The sequence below is a fragment of the Buteo buteo genome, chromosome 22 (assembly GCF_964188355.1).
Source record: "Buteo buteo chromosome 22, bButBut1.hap1.1, whole genome shotgun sequence".
NCBI classification, from domain to species: Eukaryota; Metazoa; Chordata; class Aves; order Accipitriformes; family Accipitridae; genus Buteo; species Buteo buteo.
In genome coordinates, this window is record NC_134192.1 from 9,620,261 (window position 1) to 9,642,716 (window position 22,456).

The window sequence follows — 22,456 nt, forward strand, 5'->3', positions numbered from 1 at the left end:
AATCAAGAGCACAACTCAATGTTAGCCTGATCCTGGGGCAATGGCATGTCCCACCGCAGAGCTGTCGGAGGCCTGTTCAGCTTCATGCCTGGTGCCCGAGCAGTCCCAGTGTGACAGTGACTGTGAATCTGCATGGAGAAGGGACTCTGGCAACACTACACAGAGGCAGGCAGCAAAAACCTGTTGTGCCGCCGCTACCAGACAGCCACGTGGTCCTCCCAGAGCTGGGCTTCCTTGCAATAGGCCAGAATCAGCCATCTAGAAGGTAGCAGAAAAAAGGCAGCCTACATATTTTCACTCCTTTATACAGATGTGAACTCTTTAGGACAATCATCACTTAAAGATACTGTAATTAGCACCTGATCCTGCATAACTGAATAATCCTGCATAATCTCCTGGATCTTGGAGAGGTGCAGGAGAGTCACAGCTGTGTCCCAGTCCATAAGCAGCACTGTGGAGAGCATCCCTAGGCATGAGAGTTCCATAGGTACACAGTCCCCTTGCTCTCCCCCAGCCCTGACTGCACTCCCTGCCCTGGGCGTTAGCCTCACCCGTGGCAGCAGCAGTGAGGAGAATGGGAAGGCTCCCAGTGCATGGCCGCACGTTAGCCCTCCACCTCCACTCACCACTGGGACATCGCCCAGAGACACAACACAGGGGTGTCACCAAAGGGTAAACAGCATCAGGCCTCTCATCATCAGTGCACTGCGATCTGAAAAGAATTCTGCCGTATCAGTTCTTCTAATGGTATTAAAGGAGGCAGTATTACTTTTCATTTGTCCAAAGTAATCTGATTGAGTGTAACATAGCTGAAATTTCATTTCCTATATCTTTATTAAAGCAGTGTCACTCTTTAAAGAGAAATGTTAGCAGAAGAATAAACAGAAACTATTTTTATTTTCCAGATTTTTTTTTTTAAAAAGGAAGCAAAGAAGAAGGTAGACTGGCTCCATATTAGCTTCTAATCAACCATGAATCATAAAGATTAAAAAAAAATAATTAAAGGACTTATAACTGCAACCTAATTAAGTTTCCAACCATTGGAGGGATTTGTGTAAATCTGACCTGAGCCATTCTAGTTAGCCAGGGCATCTGTTAGCTCTTACTGAAGAACAAAGATTACATATTAATTCAAAGGGTGTGTACAAGACACTTGTAGAATTGAATGGGCGTGACAAAATGAACTGATTTATTTATTTACGGCAGGTTTTTTTGCTTTGTGACATACGACTTCCTCCAGAATGCTCTGCTCCTATTATCCCGCACTGGGACACAATCATTTTTTAAGAAATACGTAGTTATGTGATACAAAATGTTGGAAACAGGGTGGCATGCTCAGGTGGCATTTGCTCACAGAAACGTTCCCTTTAATGCTTTCATTAGTGCCTTTATTGCACATAAAGAGAAAGTATCAAAACTTCACTGACAAAATATTATGAGAATAGAGGAAGGCAAGCCTCAGAGATGCTCAGATTATTACTGACAAATGCCACTGTCTGACACCACCTTGCTCAGTAGTAAATGAACTAAAGAAGTGCTAATTGCTTTGAAGTTAATGAAGACTATATTGCCTTTCAATAATTGGTGTTTGTTTAGCTACTATGGTTATAGCTATCTCTTTCTAGTTGAGCAATGTAAGATGGCAGAAGTTCCACCTTTTACAAGTTTTAAATCCCTGTAGAATTGACAGAAAAAGCTGTAACCACAAATTGGTTTGCAATTTTCCTCTTTCTTCCCAGCAAGCTCTGTATGGTTATATTATGAACCTTGCTTCAAACAAACTGCTTCTGACTTTTATGATCCTTTTGTGATCTAAATGGCTATCTCATAAGATATTCCACTGCAGCTTCTTTTTCAATTGCTTTTACTGTGAAATGGCATTCTGGAGATTTCTGGGGACCATTTCACACTCTTACGGTATTGATTTGCTAAACCTGATGATAGGTTTATATTTAAGATGCAGTCTAGTATATGAACAAAGTGTAAAGCTTATGAAGAACAGATTCAGGACTTTCAGTAACCCCATCTTCTTGATGGGGTTTGCCTCTTTAAAGAAGGTTAGTGTTTTACACTCTATTTTTGAGTTCAGGTTGCTATATGGACTGCGTTTCTAATTGTCTTGGAATGTTTCCATTACACTGAATTATGGTCACAGAAAAAATGTGGAGAAGATGACTGCTAGTAACTTGTAACTTTTCCCAACATAAGGTCAGAGCAAATACACAAAGGCACTTGGGAACCTAAATGGAAAAATGAATGTGAGATTGTTCCCTGAGTTCTCACTTGTGAGGATAGCAGAGGATAGATTTTCTCCTGGGTACACTAGAAAGCTGACAACAAAACTAACTTGTTTGGGCTGCGGTGTTGGAGATGATACACACTTTTCTTTAAGAGACTGATCACTGTACAACGGTTATGGGCCAAGAAAAAATAATCTTTGATGGAGTTATAGCATAAAAATGAGTCAGAAATGCTTTTATGCAGACAATGACACTTAATATTCTATCGGGCCAAACCACAAGCCCATGGCTCTGCCTTTACTCTGGCAAATGCTATGAAATTAAGAGATGGACCCAGGTTACTCAGTTGAAGCAAAATAAAACAATCAGGTATGCACAAATGCAGTGAGGAATACCCAAAGAGCAGGGCAATGACCTGACAGAGCTCAGGAGCAGAGTTCCAGGACATTTTGTTTAGAAGATGGAGCAAAACAAATGCTATAAATATGAACAGCATTATACATATACCCAGGTGAACACTATTGCGCTAGCATTCCCCAAATGCTAGTGAACTCCTGTAGAATGGTGCAAAAGTAGGAGAGTGAGGGTCTGACACAGCTTCTGGAGCGGAGGTAGTATTCAAGTCTCTATCCACCTGTATGTGGGCAAATTAGGGAGAGGAACTGAGAAATTCACTGCAGTGGAGGACACAGGACAAAATGAGTGGGGAATCCTTTACCCTGCAACCAAGGCTTTTAGAGCAGTGATTAAAAGATCATTTGACTATAGCACAAGTACATGTTTTTAAAAAAAATAAAAATTAAATGGCTCCTTTTAAAAGAGAAGCTGAAGTACATATGCTAGAGTATATGTCTGGAACAATCCTCTACATATATTAGATGCATAGCTTTATTCTTGAAATGTGTGGATGAATTTTGGAGTATGTGCATGAGTGATGACATGATTGTATATGACTGCTGAGTGAAGTCTAGATGAATTGCTTGTTGATATTAAACAAATGAAGAAATTCCTCTAGCAATATCTGGAATAAGTGAAGACAACACTAGTTAGAGCTGACCAGGGTTAGCTTTTCCTTACACAACAACAATCTTGCATGCTCATTTCTAAGTCTAGCCTGATGTCTGACTTCTTTCTCTCTGCTTCCATCCAATTCCATTTTTTTGCTTTGTTTTTGCATCTCTGTCCCTCAATGGTGTAGGATCTGCATTATTCTCTTAAATGTCACGTAGACTAGAAAGAAATTTGGGATTTTCCTTCATACAATTTTCATGACAAAATAGTAACATATAAAACTAAAGGATTGCCAGTGCTGGAAGAACATTGACAGCAGGCAGTACTGCATGAAATTCATATGTGGCAGGTTAGCAAATAGACTATCAGAGCTGCAGAGCCTTTAATTGCTGGTGAGGGACTTTGAAATGTGTTGCAGTGACTTTTTTGTGTGTTTTTTTTGACTTGCCAAATGAAAGTTTCACATATGCACAAAAAAGCTGAAAAGTTCATACCCTCCAGGATCTTCAGACTTCCACAAGAAGTCCTGCAAGTTGTGCAGCCATTTCAAGGTTTTAAAGGGTTGATCCATTCTGGTGAGCTATCCATTATAGATCACACAAATCGCCCAAATAATCATCACCATTGTCTCTCGTTTTTATTACGTATCTGGCAAGAAACATCTGTCAAGACTAATGCCTGACTACTGTCACAGCTATACAATAGACACGGACATTTTAGAATACCATTAACAGTCTGGATGAGAGAACAGAGTATGCTCATTAAATTAGCAAATAACACCCGTGTGAGAACGTGTGCAAGTATTTTGGAGGATGGGTCAGCATACAAAATGATCCTGAGGAAGTGGAGATAGGATCTGAAGAAACAGGATAAGATTTAGTGTGGAGGCGTGCAAGGTACTACAGTTTATCAGGAAAATTCAACAGCAAAAATACGAGGTAGAGAATGACCAGTGAGGTAGTTTTCTAGAAAAAGATCAGATGGTTGTAATGGATTACACACTGAGCATCAGTCGATAGTATCACGTGGTTGCAGAGAAGGCAACCATTCTCTTGGGATGAATAAATCAAAGAGTAGCTTGCAAAATATATGGCATAATTCTTCTGCCCTATATGACAGATATGGCTTAAGCTAAAGTACCTGTTTACCCAAGACGGCTGTTGGCAAGCTGGGAAATAAAACCCTACCTTTTGCATCCCTACTTATAAAACAAAACCAAGTTCTGTTTCTGAGGTGGTACCTGGAATCTGGCCATATGCATCAAAGATGGGAACTACTGTCTGAAGCGGAAAGGTGCTTCTAGGTCTGTTCTATGGTATCCACACAGATGCTGAGGAAGACTTCTGCTGAACAGTAATCAGAAAATTTTCTCGTTAGTACCTAACATTTAATTTTTCAGAAATGTTTCTCTCATTGGTAGACACTGGCAAGACAGTGTTCATTTGCCTTGTTTTACTTAAAATCAAAAAAGCCTTAGAAGCATACCTATATGCCCTCATGTCCTATAGGTTTGACATACCTGTATCTAGATATCCATATCTACCTCTCTGTTTGCCTGACTGTCCATCTGTCTGTCTATCCATCTATCTTCATATAGAACTATATAAGACCTATATACCTGGACACACTGGAGACAGCAGCATACAGTGTTTCTGTCACACATCTAAAAATTTCAGCTTACTTTTGCATCTCAGATCTTTTTTCACCAGATTAAAATTTGCGGTGTACTGAGATAATTTTTTTTAAATTTATTTTTTCCCCAACAGTCTGTACTGATTTTGAATGCAAAACACCTTGGGCTGTTTGTAGTCAAAGATGTCTTTGTCCTGTGCACATGCGGGCTGTGCACGCAACTACAGCACTGCAGAAGGCACATTTCAGAACAGTCATTAAGGTACTGTATCCTCTGGGTCAGCTGACAATAAACTCAAAGTAAAGTTGGCAAGAATTATTCTGCGATTTCCTCTGTGAAATATTTCAACAAGGTCTTTAAAGACTCAACCAAACATTCCCAAAGCAAATTAGGCAGATGACATTAGCCTTCCCTCTTGAGTTCATGCCCTGAAACATTGAATGGAGACATTGCCAGGGTCAGATTCCTAGCTTCAGTGAAGCTACAGTGACTCAAAATCAGTGCTTGTCAGCAGAATAAGAATAAACAACACTCTATCAAGGAGCAACTCAACATCCTGGTTTTGAGAACACCACTTTACAAAGAAGCAAACTATCTGTAACAGTAGGAAAGCAATTGGGACTACCAATCTGCAAACTTTGTTCAACATAATTCACATGTAAAAGTCTCTTTCCTCCTAATGCCTTTGTCTGGATATACTGGCTGTCTTTCTCATTTTAGGAAATCATACTCCAATTATGCTTCTTAAAATAACCAAAGACAGCATAAAAAGTTTACCTTTAAGATTAAAAAACTTTATGCAAATACACTGAGAGGAGATTGAACAATCCAAAATATACAATGTTATTTTTCTATGGCTATTCTAGACAAACATTAGCAATACATGGGCTACTTTTCAATGTTGGTATCAATATCAAAAGACTGGAAAATCTTAAAACACTGAAAGACCATCTGTGCATGCTAGCAACTGCCAAATTTGCAACTGTGGTTTCTTCCCTGCTAATTCCATATTTTCCTGATAGATTAATGGGCACCATTTATCCAGAATAAATAAATGTGGAAGGCCCGCCTTCCCCTTTCACTGCGCCTCATCATTTTACTGAGTTCTACCAGACCACTGAGCACATTAATGCAAGTAAGCCACTGTCTGGATTCAGAAATTATCACATTTGGTAGAGAAGGAATGCTTGGCATTGCCAGTTTCTTTACAGACTTAAAAGTCCTTGAAGTTAAAAAGAAATACATTCAGAGAACTCCAGACTACAAACAACACAGATAAACTGCAGCTGAAGGACTCTTCTTTCCTTTCCCCGACTTAAATGAAACCTATGTGCAGAAAAGCATAGATATTTTACACATACTACTCCTGTTTCACCATGTGCATTCGTCTTGTTATTTCTTTTGAGAGGCATGTCAGACACATATATTTAGACCTCTAGTTTGCTAATTTATGCCAGCTAGTGTAAAATTATAGGGTTGAGAATAAAGTTGCAGAATCAAACCTTTATATGTGCTTTGAAGGAAAATTTTCTACTATATACAGTAAGACTTCCACAATCCACAATTCAATAATCTTTCCACTTAGTAATTTGCATTCCTGCATGCACACACATGCATTCACAAACATACATGCTTCACAGGTTTAATAAGAGAATGATATTTCAGTGAGCTCTCATACTATTCAGATTACATTGATTTCTATAAAATGTAGTGCTGTGGCTGTGCTACCACATATCTAATAGAGTGTTTAATCTACAAAAGTCTAACTACGTATATCTAACACATTATCTGGCACTTGGATGATTTCATTGTGTGTTCATGGGGTGCTAATTGCAAATTTGGAATGCAAATAGTACATAATCTTGTTAAACACATTTCTTTAAGAGGAAGAGATACGCCTTTGCTGTATGTCTGCTGTCTCCATTCACTGTAGCTCCAGGTTTTGCTAAGAGGTATAAGCTGATAAAGTCTATTGGTGCATGTGCTGACATATCTTATCCTGAATGACACTATCATGGCATATTATACCTAAAAAAAAAAAAGAAAATTGCTAAGGACTGGGCATCCCATTGGCAAGACACGAGCATGCCACATGCCAAGAGAAGCACACACTCCATGGATTTGTAGGAGCAAGGCAGTGGATTGCTGCTGTGCAAGCTCTGACAGGGATGTCTGTTGAAGTTCTTCGTTACTTTCTTAATAGCCTCTGTCGTCTCTCCCTCCTTGTAAATCCACATTAGGTTAAAAACAAAGCCTGGAAATTCCTCCAAGTGAAGCACAAGTGAGGAGCAGCACAAACCCCCTAATCCTACGAGACAGAGAAGGAAGGTAGAGCAGTGTAGGTTCACCTTCAGCCCCCAAAACTAGCAGATGAGACACTTTGGTTATATTTCCTGCTAAGCAGTCTCCCACTACTTAATACACTATTCTTTCTAGTGAGCTAAATCAGCACTTAGAAAGTTAAATTAACCTAAAAGAAATTACTATAAAAATCAAGCGAAAAATGTAATCTCCTTCTCTCCAAGATGCTTTTCTGGATCTTATTTATTTTTCTAAATGCAGAAAAGAAGAGGTAGTCCTACTCTTTATCTGTTCCAGTCAGCTTTTGAAAGCCTGGACTTTATTGGAAACCCTTCTGGTTTTTCTCCATTGCTTGAAACACTCTGTGCTGGTTTTTTTCCCTATTTGCTTAATTTTTGCATAGATGAAATGATTGGTTTTGATGCAATTTCTTTGTATTTACATCAGCATGACGAGCGAACTCAATCATATATATCCATAAATTCTTGAGAATAATAAATAGAAGCTTTAATTATTACTTAAGTAATAAACTCTGAGATTACTTAAGTGAAAGCTTAATGGGGCTTAGTGGGACTTAAGCAGATGATGAAGTATTTTCTGAAACAGGGTTAATTCCTGAAGACCATTTATGGCTTTTACAACCCTGACTAGGTCTAAAGTGACAAGTGCCAAGCTATAACATTTAAGAAGTTGAAGAAATAATATATTCACAGCCTTAGAAACACACTGCACCTGCTTGTTCATGCACACAGTGGCAATGTCATCATTTTGAAGGGAACTGGTTATTCAGTTAAACAAATATATCAAGGGCTATGAAGAAGAAGAAAAAAAATCCAACAACCCAGAAGGCAGTTTAAAAAAAATTAAAATCTGTCAAAAACCCATGGAAGTCCTCAGTTATAGCTTATCCAAGATTTTATGGAGGGAAAAAAGCTTGACTCCTTTGAGCCAATACTGTTTACAGTTGCTGCAATGAAAATTCTAATTTTGTGCTCTAATGAACACAAAACGATCCATAGTCAACCTTGGCAAAACTTATAATGACTGTGTAATTGAAGTGACTTTGTCACATTAAAAAATATTTCACAAAATTGTAGGAAACTGCCAAGAAATAAAACTATGGGATGGGCAGTCTTGGATATGTGATACAGACAGCCATATCATATCATCTTTGCTGCTTGGTAAATGTCGGGCTTATAAAGCTGCAAGACATTCGTCTGCAGTTGCTCTTCTTACAGCATATTAAGACTAATTGTGAATTGCAGCAAGTGCTTCATTGTAAATGTGTGACCCAGAATTTACTTTTTAAAAACACTGCTTGTGCTGTTACACTATCTGGCATAATCCATACGCATGGGAGGAGCTACATGGTAAGCTGCCAGGTGAATCTCAAATGTAGAGGTTGTGTGACACAGGTGGACCTTCACAGAGTTCCTCCATTTTGGAAATCTTGCGGAGAAGGGGCACCGAAGAGAGAACTGAGATTGCAGCCCATTGGGAAGGATAGAGCTTCAAGCACTGGCACAGGTAGAAGATTCTCCAAGACACCAGATTTCTCCAGAAATATCCCTGACAGAACTGGCAGACGCTCGACTTGCAGGCTTATGCTCACCATGATGCACGATCTGGGCTGTTTAGTCTTCGAGTTTCTCCCCTCCCTTCCCCATACCCTGACCTCCAGGAGGGCCCACGCCTTCGTCCTCTGGTGGGCAAAGCACTTGGCTCCCTCCATCTGCCTGCACAGCAGCCTCTCCGCTGCCCAGGGACAGGGGCTGAGGCAACGGAGAGAAGGTCAGTACCAGGAAAGGAGCGGTTCTGTGTCAGCAAAGCACATTAGTATCGAACAGCTGCTGTGCTGAAATATAGAGGGATCAATTAATACCTGAAGTCCAAATTCTCCTCTGATATAACTCCACTTACACAGAACTTGGCTTTAAATATCAGAGTTTCGGTTTCAAATATGACTGAACAAATATTTTCTATTTACTTAGCACAACAATGACTTCAGCAAGCACCTGGGGTAAGTCCTGTAAAGAATGCTAATAACATCCCCAAATGCAATACTAAAGCTTTTTTCCTGAGTACTCCTGAATGATCTGGGGATTGCGCACCTAAACGTCTTTAGGAGAAATAAATAAATAATCTCTCCCTGTTTTCACTGTGGTAAGAATTTTTCCAGAGATCAGTATTTCAGAAGACTTTTCACAGCGCTCTTTCACTTGAAAGACAAATCTGATTCGACATGAAGTTCCATTACGAAGAAACTGTTACATGTGATGACACTGGTTATTGAAAATTGAAATGAAGTGAGAGGAAGCTAACACCAACTTGTATGAAATTCTGCCGTCTTTGAATGACACACGGAACTCAATATATCTAATCATCAAAGTGAAGCCCATTGGGAACCGAACTACAGTTGTATTGCAGAAGGTTGCTATTTGATTGCTAGACCCAAAAGTGCTAAGCCATATGCCACTTATTTCTGTGTCTAAATAGCTTACTATGATTGATACCGAGGGTGGCTCTCCTCTTCACAGTGAAACAATCATGAAGACAACGGGAATTAGGAAACAGAGTACACAGATTACTTTTTACAATCCTAATTTTTAACCCCGTCTGTTCCTGAAGCTTAATGTAATTTATTCTTTAATAAATTCACTCCACGCTCTTTTTTTGCGTGGCAGAACACTAGCTTTCGCATAGACCTTAGCTTGCAAGCTGCATCCAGTATTTTTTCTCTTACTACTGTTGGTGTGTGGCCAGACAAGCCTGATTATAAGGGCTCGGTGTTGGCCCTGAGTGTAAAAATTTTTCCTGCTTTCTTTAGAAAGAGTTTTTTCCACCGTCCTTGTGCCAATCTCCTTGATTTTTCTTCCTCACTCATCTGTCTCTCTGAATCAGCCTTTTCCCAGCGCTCCTCCAGCCCCCCCCCCCATTCAAAGTCACTTCAAGGTCAGCGGAGGGCCCTCGTACGCGGGCGCTCCACGTGTCCCTCCTCCCAGCTGGAGGCGAAATGCGCTCTGTTTACAATATGCTCAGTTTCCACTTGACAAGGCCTGGAAGCTGCAACATATATCTGAACTTAGGTCCCATAGTTAGAGAGAGCACAGCGCTGTCAAGATATGGCCCACTTCTACAATTAAAGAGCCAGCAAACTGGCAGGGTCTGATGGATGAGCCGATACTTGAACAGACATTACATCTGTAATGTGAGAGTTACGCGACTCAACACAGCCTCAACATAAAACACAAAACAAAAATCGGCTCTGACGTTACAAGCACCCCTGCTCCAACTATGCTAATCTCTTCTTTCATCCATGATCTTTGCAAGTCACATAGGGTTACGGTAAAGTGTTCTGCACTTAAAGGAATATCTGCAGCTTCCCTGCCACTATTAATAAAAATATTTAATGCTCTTGTTAGGAGGCGCAATTTGATTACTGAACTGTTATCCAACAAATCCTGAAAACAATTCAAAGTAAATTTCCCTAATATGTCTATTTTTCTATCCTGCCAGAAGGATTGCTAATGAATTTGCTGCTTGAATGCACAGACAGATTGGGAACTATAACTGTGCTGGCCTGGGCAACATGGCACTGGCACCAAAAACCTATTTGTACCCATGCAAAGTTCTCTCTAGAGTATGTCTCTCATCCAGAGGTGATTTTCCAATAAAATCAGCCTCGATTATTGCAAGAGCAGGAGCAATCCCTGAGGGAGTATATCAGGCAATTCAATACTAGGAAATGTTGTACTAGGCAAAATTAACCTTGTAGCAGTGTTATTTCCTGAAACATTATCTAGCTTTTGCCTTTCTTTCATATTCATCGATCCTAAATGACTGGATTTTTTTTCTAATTCTCTCACTTAGCACAAGATCATTATTTCTTTGTACTTGTATTAAAAAAAAATAAATGCTTGAAAGACACCTGTTTTTCTTTTATTTCACTTACTCACTGCCAAAGTAAAGGACTGTTTGCTGTATGGCAGGCACTTTTTTTTGGGTATATAAAAGGAGGACCACCTTTATTCTGCCCTATTTTCATGACCTCGCAAGGCAGAGAAAACCTACTAGATATATTACCATGAGGCCACAAGCGAGAAAGAGCAAGGAAACTTCATTCTCCCCTCTGACACCATGGTAAAATTAGGAGAAATGCCAACTAGTGGAGTTTTGCAGTCCAGAAGAGAGCAGACACAGGCCTACAGATTTCAAAGATCCTGCAGACAGCCTCAGTTAAATCCCACTGCCTGGTAGCTTCATCCACTGCCTCTTACCAGGCTCTTCAAGGCAGGTAGCTTCATCTGGAGAGTGCCTAGCACATGCTAGAACCTAAATAAACCATACAGTCATATATGTACACTAACGCTACTTGCAGTTTTGCTCTGGTTATTTATCTTCCAGCAGCACAAAAATGGCCTAACAGTGAAATTCAGGGGTATGAGATCTGAAGGCTGGGTCCTATGCTGGATTCAGCTAGCTGTACTGAAACCAGCAGAACGGGTACTCCCGTTTATACCAGGATCAGGCCTTTTCTTCAATTTTGTTAGCATTTGTTGCTTGGTTGCAATATCTTAATTGCTCAGAAGCACATTTTAAAAGCATTAATTTAAAAAAGATCACAGGTAGTTAGAAAACAGCTGTTACTTAATACAATGCCCAAAGCAAACACTTAGAATAATTGTTTGAATAAATGCTAAGTAACTTAAAATTAAAAATAATAACCAGAAAGACAAATCTAAAATCAAAAATGATCAAAACCACAGCGTGAGTGAGGAGAGAAGAACGGGTACTGCTTTGATCAACAGCAGACACATGCTGAAACTGCAAAAAAAAATATTGATCTTAACTTTTTTTTCTGTCAAAAGAAGGAATCAGACAAAAAAAAGGTTTTGTTTGGCTCAAATTTTCACTTTTCCACAACTTTAAAAAATTGACCTAAATTTAATCTTGACAAGCTGTATCACAATGATGGCATAAAAATGTTGTTTTGAAAAATAACAAAAGTGATCCACTTAAAATGAAAATACTTATTTTTGTCCAGCTGCAAGACTCCTGGCAAGTTTTACACAAATGCATGATTAGATTTGGTCAACTGGCATATACGTGTCTCTGTAAATAAAAATACACAAAAGAGAAGGTTTCTCTAGCTGTCTGAAGTTCTGTGATGGCTACAGAGCAACATGCCTGGCTTGGCAGCTGAGGGGTGCCTCGTGGCTGGATACAGTCAGCGGTGCTTGGTATTGATGATGCGTGCTCAGATTTGTAAGAGATTAGATGAATGAGGTCTCAGAGTCTGTTCATCTCACTGTCTTGTAAGCAAACACTGTGCACTACACAGGACGTGTGGTAATTTAACCATCTACTATAAATTATACAATCAAGTCAGAAGCATTTCACTATAAAAATGTATTGCGCCCTTTTGAAAAATGTGTGCTCTCTCTAGGTACCTGTTGTGGTGGTGGCTGAAAACCTTAATAAAGCACAAACTATTTTATATTTCAGGACTTAGCCAATGTGACTCATTTGTACAGTTTTAAGTCCAAACAAACTGCTAGTCAACTAAATTATAACTTATTACCACAGGCTACAGACTTTTAATACATTCTGTGGTTGGAACAGGACTGATTTACTGTTTTGGGCCCTGCCAGTAGTTATCATGCATCATTTCCCTAGAAATAAAAATAGCCCTACTGTGGTTATCCTTTGGACTGATAAAAATATATCTAACAAGATGTGTCAGAGGAACAAATTCAGAAAATAAAGGTAAAATATTAAATAGACTTATTATTTTATGTCTAAAGTACTACATCTTCCAGCTGGTGTGATGACTTTGGAGTAAAGCAAAAGGTACTGCAAAAAGGAAAAAAAGATCTAAAGGAGCAATTGAGCTCTGATAAAACCACATGGGGATAGCTGAATTGTCAGAGCTTTGCAAGAGTCAAAATTTACATAAAAATCAGTATTTAGGGATTAATGTGATATCATCAAAAAGGATTTAATATGTGCGTTTCTTTGCAAACAGTTTAAAAGCGGCAGTTCTATAATCCATTTCCAACACTAACCTTTAACTTGTAAGAGTAAAATAATCCTTCGCAACATTTCTAGAGTTCACATTCTGCTGAGGAAACTTAGCCCCCCTAAATAAAACTCACTGGAAACCAACAGCAGCATATGCGTATTGGTTTTCCTAGGGACACTCCAGGTGCCGACCCTGCTGTGAGTACTGCACGGCTGTACAGACTCTACCACGTGGCCCAACTTGCAGAATCAGTGGCATTTGGGGTTTGTGTGAATTTTTGGAGGGACTTTATTGGTGGTGCAATAAACTCATTCCATTGCCCAAACTCTGCACCTGAGCAGTGCCCTAAGTGGACAGACTAGGAGGATCAGGGGCTAAAGAACATTGTCTATAATTGCCTGTAAGCAGGGTTTTTCCTGGATTTCTACTGGGGATTTGAGTGCTTTTGCATGTTAGACTTAAAGCATTAAAACATAAATATGAATGGATTTCTCTGAGAAATTAATATGGGCAGGCAGTTTAGGCACTGTGTTGTAATGGATTTTTAGAACTAATTGAATTGGTGCTGGCTGATTTAGTAGCTCACCAGAAATAGTCTGAGGAGAAAAAACAGGAAGGAAGGTTTCAAAGCAGAGACTAACAGGTGGTAGTGTGGAAATTGCTTGGGAGTTTTACTGAGAATGAGAGTTATAGCAGATTTGGGCTTTTTGTTTCTTTAAAAGCGGTTTAAGTCCTTTAGCAAATGTCCTTTAGGTACACATACACAAATGTCCACAGGTACCTCTGGTTCATAGGTGCACATATATACAGATACATATATGTATATATGGCCATCCTCTCATACAATTATGCATGAATGGGAGGATTTTTCAACCTAGACATGGCACACTTTTTTTCTGCTTTTTTAAAATACACGACAGGAGATAGATACCCTGCAGTGGAAGAGCTGAGCATGCGTACCAATGGCACCCCACCCCTCTCGTACCTTTATTGGTTACAAGTGTCTGACTTGACTGGTTAAAAACGAACCAACCTTCAGACCTAGCCCACTAGCCTGCACTTTTGCCAGTGGGAGCAAAAGATCTGTTTATGGTTACTGCTATTACAGCATACATTAACTGACCCTCGGAGTCTGACCTGCTTGCCCTCCCACTTAGTGAGTCAATAAGAAAATCCTCTGGCTCTGCATGACTTGCTTAGAGATCAGACCTTCCATGCGGAATAAGGTCTATCCAGGGAGGGAAAAACAAGGTGCCACTCCAGCTGGTAAAACAAAGATATTTTTAAAGTGCAGTCAGTAGAAACAGTCACTCCTATTCCATGTATAATCAAGGATGAAAAGGCCACGAAAAATACCACTGCGCTTTGCAAATGAGAGGTCAATTGAAATGTCAAGATATCAAATGTTAATGGATTGCATTTCCAATGATGGTTGGGACAGAAAACCATACCAAGTCAAGTCAGATGCCCTTCTGAGGAGAAGATGAGTTTTATGGCAGGAAAAGACAATAAACACCAGAAGTCTTTCTGGTTAACAAACTTGTGGCTGATGGAAAACAAACATATTTTGATAATATAAAAAGCAGCGGGATTTTAACACAAGCTACAATCCCAAAACATGTATCTGGAAGTCATTAAATCTCCAGCAAATTTAAGCATATGCAGGTGTTTGGGGAAAATGCCATTGCTTTCTATTGAAGATTTTTAAAGGGACTATGTAAGAAGAGAGTATAAAGGACACTCAAGGCAGGCAGTGTTTTCTTCCCTAGAGCAAGAAGGCAATTCCAATATTCTCACAGTTTTACACCAGTTCATGGAATATATGGACCACTCTTAAAAGCATTCATTTTCCATTTTAAAAATCTAATTTCTCTCTTACAAAACTGTTGTATTTTGTAGTGTTGGATGACATCACGTTTTAGCCAAATCATTCTTTCACCTGCCCACATTTTCCCAAGGAATCTATTTGGCCATTTTCATGAAGGACAGCAATCTGAGGCATTTGTTTATAGTGACATTATATTCATTCCTTAGTCAGAAGGGCATTGCCATGCAAAGAACTCATCTCTTTAATATGGAAAACAGCAGAAAGAAACTAGTTACCTTCCTAACCACTGTCTCTGCCTGACTAGTAGACACACTGCCTTCCTCTCCCAATTGCAGAGAGACTTGCCTTGTGAGCCACTAGCTCACTGGTGGGCTCACACACATAGAGGGAAAACAGCATTATTAGTGGCTTTTGAGTAGGAAGACTCCTTGGTCTATACGACAGAGGTATGTAGTATCAGGAATGAAGAACAGTGAGTAATCATTTGCTCTTTTGTGTAAGAATAACTACTTACGTGGATTCCAGTGAATATATGAGGAAAAGGGTTTAAAACAAACAAAAGACAGTATTTTTTCATACACTATGGTGCTCAATGCCGCAGGATGTTGTGGGGACAAGAAGTATAAACAGATTTCAAAAGAGATTTTGCATGGAGGGTAAGTCCATTGATACTTCCTAAACACAGGATGTGCGGTTATGGAAGTGGAAAAGCTGTGTGCAGGAAGGTGGGATGATGCTCCCTGTAGAGGATGCCTCTGTAATTGCTGTTCTTCTTCCCCCAACTTCTGCCACTGGCAGAGATAAAGCACGGGGTTGGTTGACCTTCAGTCTACATTAATGTCCAGGCTGCTAAGCCAAGTGCTGTCATCTGGGAGAGTGAGGCCTAACCCTGACTGTGCCTGGATCTGAGGGGATCCTGCAGCTCAACCCACTGATAAAAGATAACTGACGTGGTCCAAGTCAACATGAACATGACTCCTCTAAGCTCTGTGCTGATGTGGGCTCCATTGCTTACCCAAGTCTGGAAAAAATTCTGGGAAGAGTGATCATCAGTTGGGTTTCAGAGCAAAGCTGCTATTGAATTTTAATGATATCGCTGTTCTCCCCTTCTTCCATCAAACCACAGGGTATATAGAAGATTATTTCCTCTGGATGTGTCCTAATTCAAAACCATTTCTCATATAACAGCTCTTTAGAAATTGTAAACCCTCCACAGGGTGAACTTGTCTAAGTCATGTTACCTCTTTCAGACTCAGGGATAGGAACAGCATGATAAGGACCAGCAAGCAAGAAAGTATCTAAGACACTTTGCATCCAGGAAATCCCTTTTCTACTACAGAATCTCAATGTAAATATGGATAAGACCAACAGGAGAAAGCAAGTGCTCCTTATATGACAAGGGCAGGAGAGGATAAATAAGTTAAATTAATGGATTCTGTAGTTATGGGGGCCATGTTGATGCCAGATACAGACAGAAAAGGGTCTTATGTTTTTGGAAAAGTAACTGCACTATTTCCACCTCCCCATCTCTCCCCCCCAAAAAAATCAGTTCTGCAGACACAGAGACTCCTTAGCTATTTTCTGTGTGCTTATTTATCGTAACATTATGTCAGATGATGCTACCAATACATAAAGATGAGCTCCTATGGATGTGTTGTGTCTTGCAGTGCTACAAGCCACATGGAATTGAGACCAAGCCTTCTGAAGGAGCCAAATGCTACCTGCATCTATCTTAGCCATCAGGAAGTTCATACCAGTTAGTCTAAGCACCTATAGACACGTTCACATTAACAAACCAGCTGCCTGGCTGCTTTACTGAACTGTAGGAAGGAAACTTCCTTGTTTTTTTCCCTCCATAAGTGTTAAGTGCTGGAGGGATTCAACAGAACAAAAAAAGAACAGTAAACTTCCTCCCGAACATTAAACCAGCAACATTAATAAACTTAGCAATGAAAAGTAAATAGACCTTTTCTACAGAAGTCTTCATCATGTTATTATACTAATATGTTAAATAGCGGCACTATTAGGTCCTGTCCAAGGACTCTATATAAACCATAGTCTTTAAACGGGAATGATTTCTGACTCCAGTTTTGGGACACAAGAACTATGTCAGCCCAATGTAAAAATAAGGAATTTTTTAATGCTAATTACAACTGCGAATATTTTTTTTATATATATATATATTTATATGTAAAAGAAAAAATATATTGTAACAGATGTCAAATGCAGTTAGATTCAACTCAACTTATTAGTGCATGGCTTTTAGCCAAAAGCAATTCACATTTGCAGAAGTGTACTATCACATATGTCTTAATAACAGAAATGTGTTTTTAAAAATGTATGTGATAAGTCACATATGGTAGAAGGAATCTGTACAGCTTTCAGCCCTTATGACAATGGAAGCTACTAACTTTATTTTGCATAGCTGAAGAACATTAAAATTCAAGTGAAATTCTCTTTGACATTTGAGAGCTACAAAAGCAATGACTAAAAGCTAGACAAGCCTGAGCTGTACTAAGTGTGGCTGTGACACTTATATAAATGCAATCCATATCTACTACTGCTATCTTAAAGACACTATTCTTACTTTTGCCCCAAGAGGTAATATTTTAGCATACAATCATAACTGTATACAGGTACCTTAAATAGTTACATGTCACTGAAAAATACGAGGCAGATTTTTCAGCTGTTTTGTTATGTAGAGTGTAATTAATATGTATAATGGATTCCCTAGGGTACTAATTGAAGCTGCCACCATGAACATAGTCAAAGAGAAGTTAAACAACCAGTTGGGGGAAACATGACAGGGTGAAATATGTACACGTAGGTGGAAAGAGCGAGACTGTCCATCTGGCCTTCTTCCACTCCAAAATGTTACACTTACTCAAGTCCCATAAAGGAATGATTTAACCTAAGTCACCATTCCCCCCCCCTCCCAAATCTGTCTGGTGGATTAACTGGGCATCAGTGTCACATACACACTGTTTATTGACTGCAAGGCTCAATATCTCTGTTTTCTGTGGGTGAACTCAATTCACTTGAGCTATTCCTGAGAATTTGACTCAAAATATTAAAAAAACAAAGGTGAATGAATCATAAATGATTATTCTAGAGTTGTTCCCCAGGACTCTCATCACCTTGCAACTTCTGGATCCTCTGTAATGTGAGGTGAAAACACAGCTCATTTCACACTCTCTATTAAACAACCACTGGCTAACAATGACTTTAATTCAGCTTGCACTGAATTTGAACTAGCCCTACAGGCAAGAAAGGTCCCTTGTCTTATTAGAAGTTTCATGTGCTATCAGGTCCCTGCTGGATCCTATTTCTAATTTTTATCAGATTGAATGAAACATAAAGAGAGAGTGATTTATGACTATCTTGTATCTTGCCTAATCACTCCAAGGAGTGTTCATACACATTTTGCGTTCACTTTATAAGGTGTAAATGACTATACATGATGGAAGCCAAGTGAGAAGTAGAACTGTATTCTTTTGTTATGTGTGCTAAAACACAATGATTTGTGAGTCCTGTCAGTGCATGTTCTTACAAATACAAACCCACTCCAGTCCGAAAGCCAGCATGATCAGCAAACTACTATAAAAATAAGAACATTTCCTCTGTCTGTAACAGGAATATACAGTTACTGGGACCTAGTTATAACTGCAATGATCACCTACTGAAGCTAAAAATATGTGTTTTATTGGTACATAAGAGCCCATTAAGACTGAAGTATTCATTATTTAAACAGAATCACTGATTGCTGGTAGCTTTAACTGAAAATGCCTTTTCTCAAAGAGCCAGGACATCTATATAGCAACTTTCTTAATTTAATGATATATGGTTGCGTGTTGCCGCTAGTGCCCTAAGATTTAAGAACTTCTCATAAAATGCCCTGGAAATTGCTCCCTGGTAGCTTGCTCATCCTTCACAGAGCCCTACTGTAAAGAGCAGAAACATACGTGTGTGTGTATGGTGTGAGAGAGACGCACACACGGAGTGAGGAAGAGCTCTTAATCAACAGGATGGCAAAGCCTTGATACATAGGTGCAAAATATTCCCATGTGTCTAGAAATCATTTGGCACATTCCTAGTTATTTCTCCCCTGTCAGACCTTCTCAAGGATTGCAATTAAAAATCATAATCTTTTTAGCATGTACAAACCTCCCCAAGGCTAAGAGCACTACGTATTGAGTATGATTGTGATATTATTTGGCAGCTATTCATAGACAACACATTAATTTATGGAAACTGGATGAAACTTGGGGAGCGCAATCATTAGGGACACATGTGAAATCAAAAGCTTTCCTCAATGATACCGACCTTTTTATAGCTACGATTAGGGGCAACTTGAATTCTATTATCTCTTTTGTTACCCTTCTTACTGTCCTAGTCTTTTTAGCCATTGTATACAACAACTTCGTCAAACTCGCATTTTCAAACAGATATAAAAATAACTTACTTTACAGGAATGTTTCTCAACTTTGTCTTTTCAGCAGCCTGTAAACAGAAGAGGGGTGGGGGGAAACAAACAATTACGCAACACAACAAAGCGCAACCAAGCCCCAAGCAAACATCAACCCACAGATGCTCTTCAGCAGCGCGCACCCAGGCAGCCTCCACAGCCAGGGCAGAGGGCTGCAGGAGCTGGACCCTTTCAGAGAGACAGCGCTACAGGTTTTAAACACTTCTGCCCCAGGTTGTGGTATCAGTGCGGTTTGTTTATTTTTAATGGCCACGAGTGTTTAGGAACTGCTCATTCAGGGCAATTACTTCATTTCCCGCTCGGAGGTCTGGCCCCTTTGTCACAAGCTATCTGTCCATATCTGGAACAAGAACAACAACAGGAAAAAATAAAGGGAAGAACGGACTCCGTTTCCAAAACAGTTTTTATTCGCCAACGACAGAAAAGGGCAAGGGATGACCAAATGTTCAGATCAATTTCCTCTTGTGAAACCTTTGAGAAAACACACTCCAAATCATCTAAATGAGTAAATCTTTGGGCCTCTCGGCCTGCACCACCTCAGACATGGAGCCTGGTTCCAGTTTATTGCTGAACCCATTGATCTGTGTACAGTCCATTTATCATTCATGAAAAGAGCCAGTGATCTTCACAGTATATTAGAAGAAACAACTCAGATCATCTGTCAACGGCCCTCTTATTTCTGTTTCCCTCTCCACGGGGATTTCATCTCCTTCGATTCTTCTTGAATTAAAATGTTGCTAAGCAACACAGCTGGGGGCACCGATGGCAGAGCTGCGCCAGTCTATCACACTGGTTAAGCTGCTCGAGATTTTAGTGGAGATTTTTTTTTTTTAATGCTTCTGTGGCGTAATTATGTAATCTGAACCAACCTTGCATCCCCCCTCTGATTTTTTTCAGAATAGGTAAATAATGTTTTAACGCAAGAGGGCTTGAAATATCACCTTCGGATAAACTAGTGTTGTCGTATCATTTCAGAGAATTCCTCCTAGCGTTTGCAGAACCAGACTGTAATAGATTTAAATGTGGAAAGCGGTCAGATGGTTAGTGAGATTACAAGCATGGATAGCGGTGAAAGGCAGAATTAAGACAACTGATCCATAAACCTATTATAGTAAGGAAAGTTTTAGTGCTTAATTACCTTCAGAGATATTTTTATAAAGCCTACCAAAATTGAAGAGAAGGGTTTTGGTGAGGAATTTTAACCTCTGCTATGCTTAGGGATGGGAATAACATGGTTCCCACATAGGAACTGCTAGTATTAGTGGTCCTGAAAAATGCTCACATAAGCCCTTGAGGAATTAAATCCTTTATGAAAACCGACTAACTTTTGAAACCTCTGGGACCTGCACAACTGGGTTCCAAATTTTGTCAGAATGAGTTTTCTTTTGGACTCTACAATGGGGCTAGTTTTTCAATATACCTGCTGTTTTGGCACTTTTGCATCCAGTCATAACAAAGATAAAAATCTGTGTTTAAATCCATGGAAATCCCTAATAATAAGTTTAAATTTTGGGAGAAAGAATTAGAGCTTGTGAGAGCTGAGATGGAGCAACAGCAATCCTCTGGGCTGGCTCCCAGCGTGCGAAGAAAAATGTGTTTGTTTCATTTGGATTGTATTTTCCATCTAAAGAATAAATCAATGAATGCATGATAGGAAACAATTATATTAATTGTACAGTAGGGTTGCTAAATAAAACACTTAAACCTCAGGAAATACTAAACTTCAGATTGCACAAATAAGTGTTACAGACCCAAACCTAATTATGTCCTCTCAAACAAGCCTATGATGAAATGGGGTCCCTGCCTCATTAGTGAGATAATGTGAGTTGTGCCTCTTTCCAATGATACTCTCCCAGATCTCCCTTTTTCAGCTGCCACGTGCAAATGCAGTCAGAAGCATGTTATTAAGAAATCTTTCTGAGTAATAAACTACATGTAACAACACACAAATGCTTCATTTAAAATGGATTAAAACACCATCAAAAATGGCATTTCAGTCTCCCAAGCCTCCCACTAAATGCCAAGTTTCAGTCCCATCCTGCAGGGAACTAAAAATATTTTTAAAGCTTATAAACAGCCTTCCACAATGGCAGAAGTTTTTTTGACTGTACAGTGATATTTTGCTTGACCCTTCTATATACCAAATAGCTGGACTACAACAATTCTGAGTTCAAGCATGTGAAACTTGCATCTAAATCAGGTTTTTTCCCCCAAAATCATTCAAAAATCACTACACAAAAGCTGGTATCAAAATACAGATAAAGAAAAGAAAACAGAAGAGTGGAGAGTGTCTAGGATCGCAAGTAAATAATAATAATGCAGTTGATTCTAATACAAAGTAAAGCAGAAGATATTCGGGAGAGCATGTGCATGATGGTGTGAGCTAAACTGTTTACATGAAAGATTAAAGAAGAAGGTGGTATTTCAGGGAGTGAGAACTGGCAATGTCAAAGTCATAGAATATTAAAGAGCAGAGTCTAAACTGAATGTCTGATTTTTGACTACTTAGCTACGTTGATGGCAACTGTTTACCCTGAAAGAAATGTGGCAACTTTAGGAAGAAAGAACTATAGATATATTTTATTTTCTTGAACCATGAACATGCTAGCACATATTTTTCCTTAGATTTCTACATGGAGAATTTCCACATTTTTTCCCTTTTGTTACTGGGAGAAGGCACTTTCCTAACTCTCAAGAAAAGGCACATGCTGGAGGGCCAGTGTCCTTCACATACATGCTTACTCATACAGAGTTTTTAACAAATATTGCAAATGTTCAGGTTAATCTACATGCCAGCCTAGTTTAATGTTGGATGATCAAGCAACTGGCCATTTCCTATTACAAAGGATTCAGTTTGCCTCTGAGTGGGGCCACAGTGATGTTAAACACAGCACAGAATATGTCGGGGATTCTGTTTGAGAAAGAAATGCAGGAT

At 39.3% G+C, this 22,456-nt stretch overlaps 1 protein-coding gene across 2 annotated transcripts in view; it reads right to left on the bottom strand.

The window, feature by feature from the left end:
* The window catches only part of AFF2 (ALF transcription elongation factor 2), a 350,449-nt gene that overhangs the window by 65,573 nt on the left and 262,420 nt on the right, over positions 1-22,456 (bottom strand). For both annotated transcript variants that reach the window (XM_075054426.1, XM_075054425.1), the window contains exon 9: positions 19,498-19,535. In XM_075054426.1, coding sequence (XP_074910527.1) covers positions 19,498-19,535 — 38 coding nt within the window. The remainder of the gene's footprint in view (positions 1-19,497; positions 19,536-22,456) is intronic.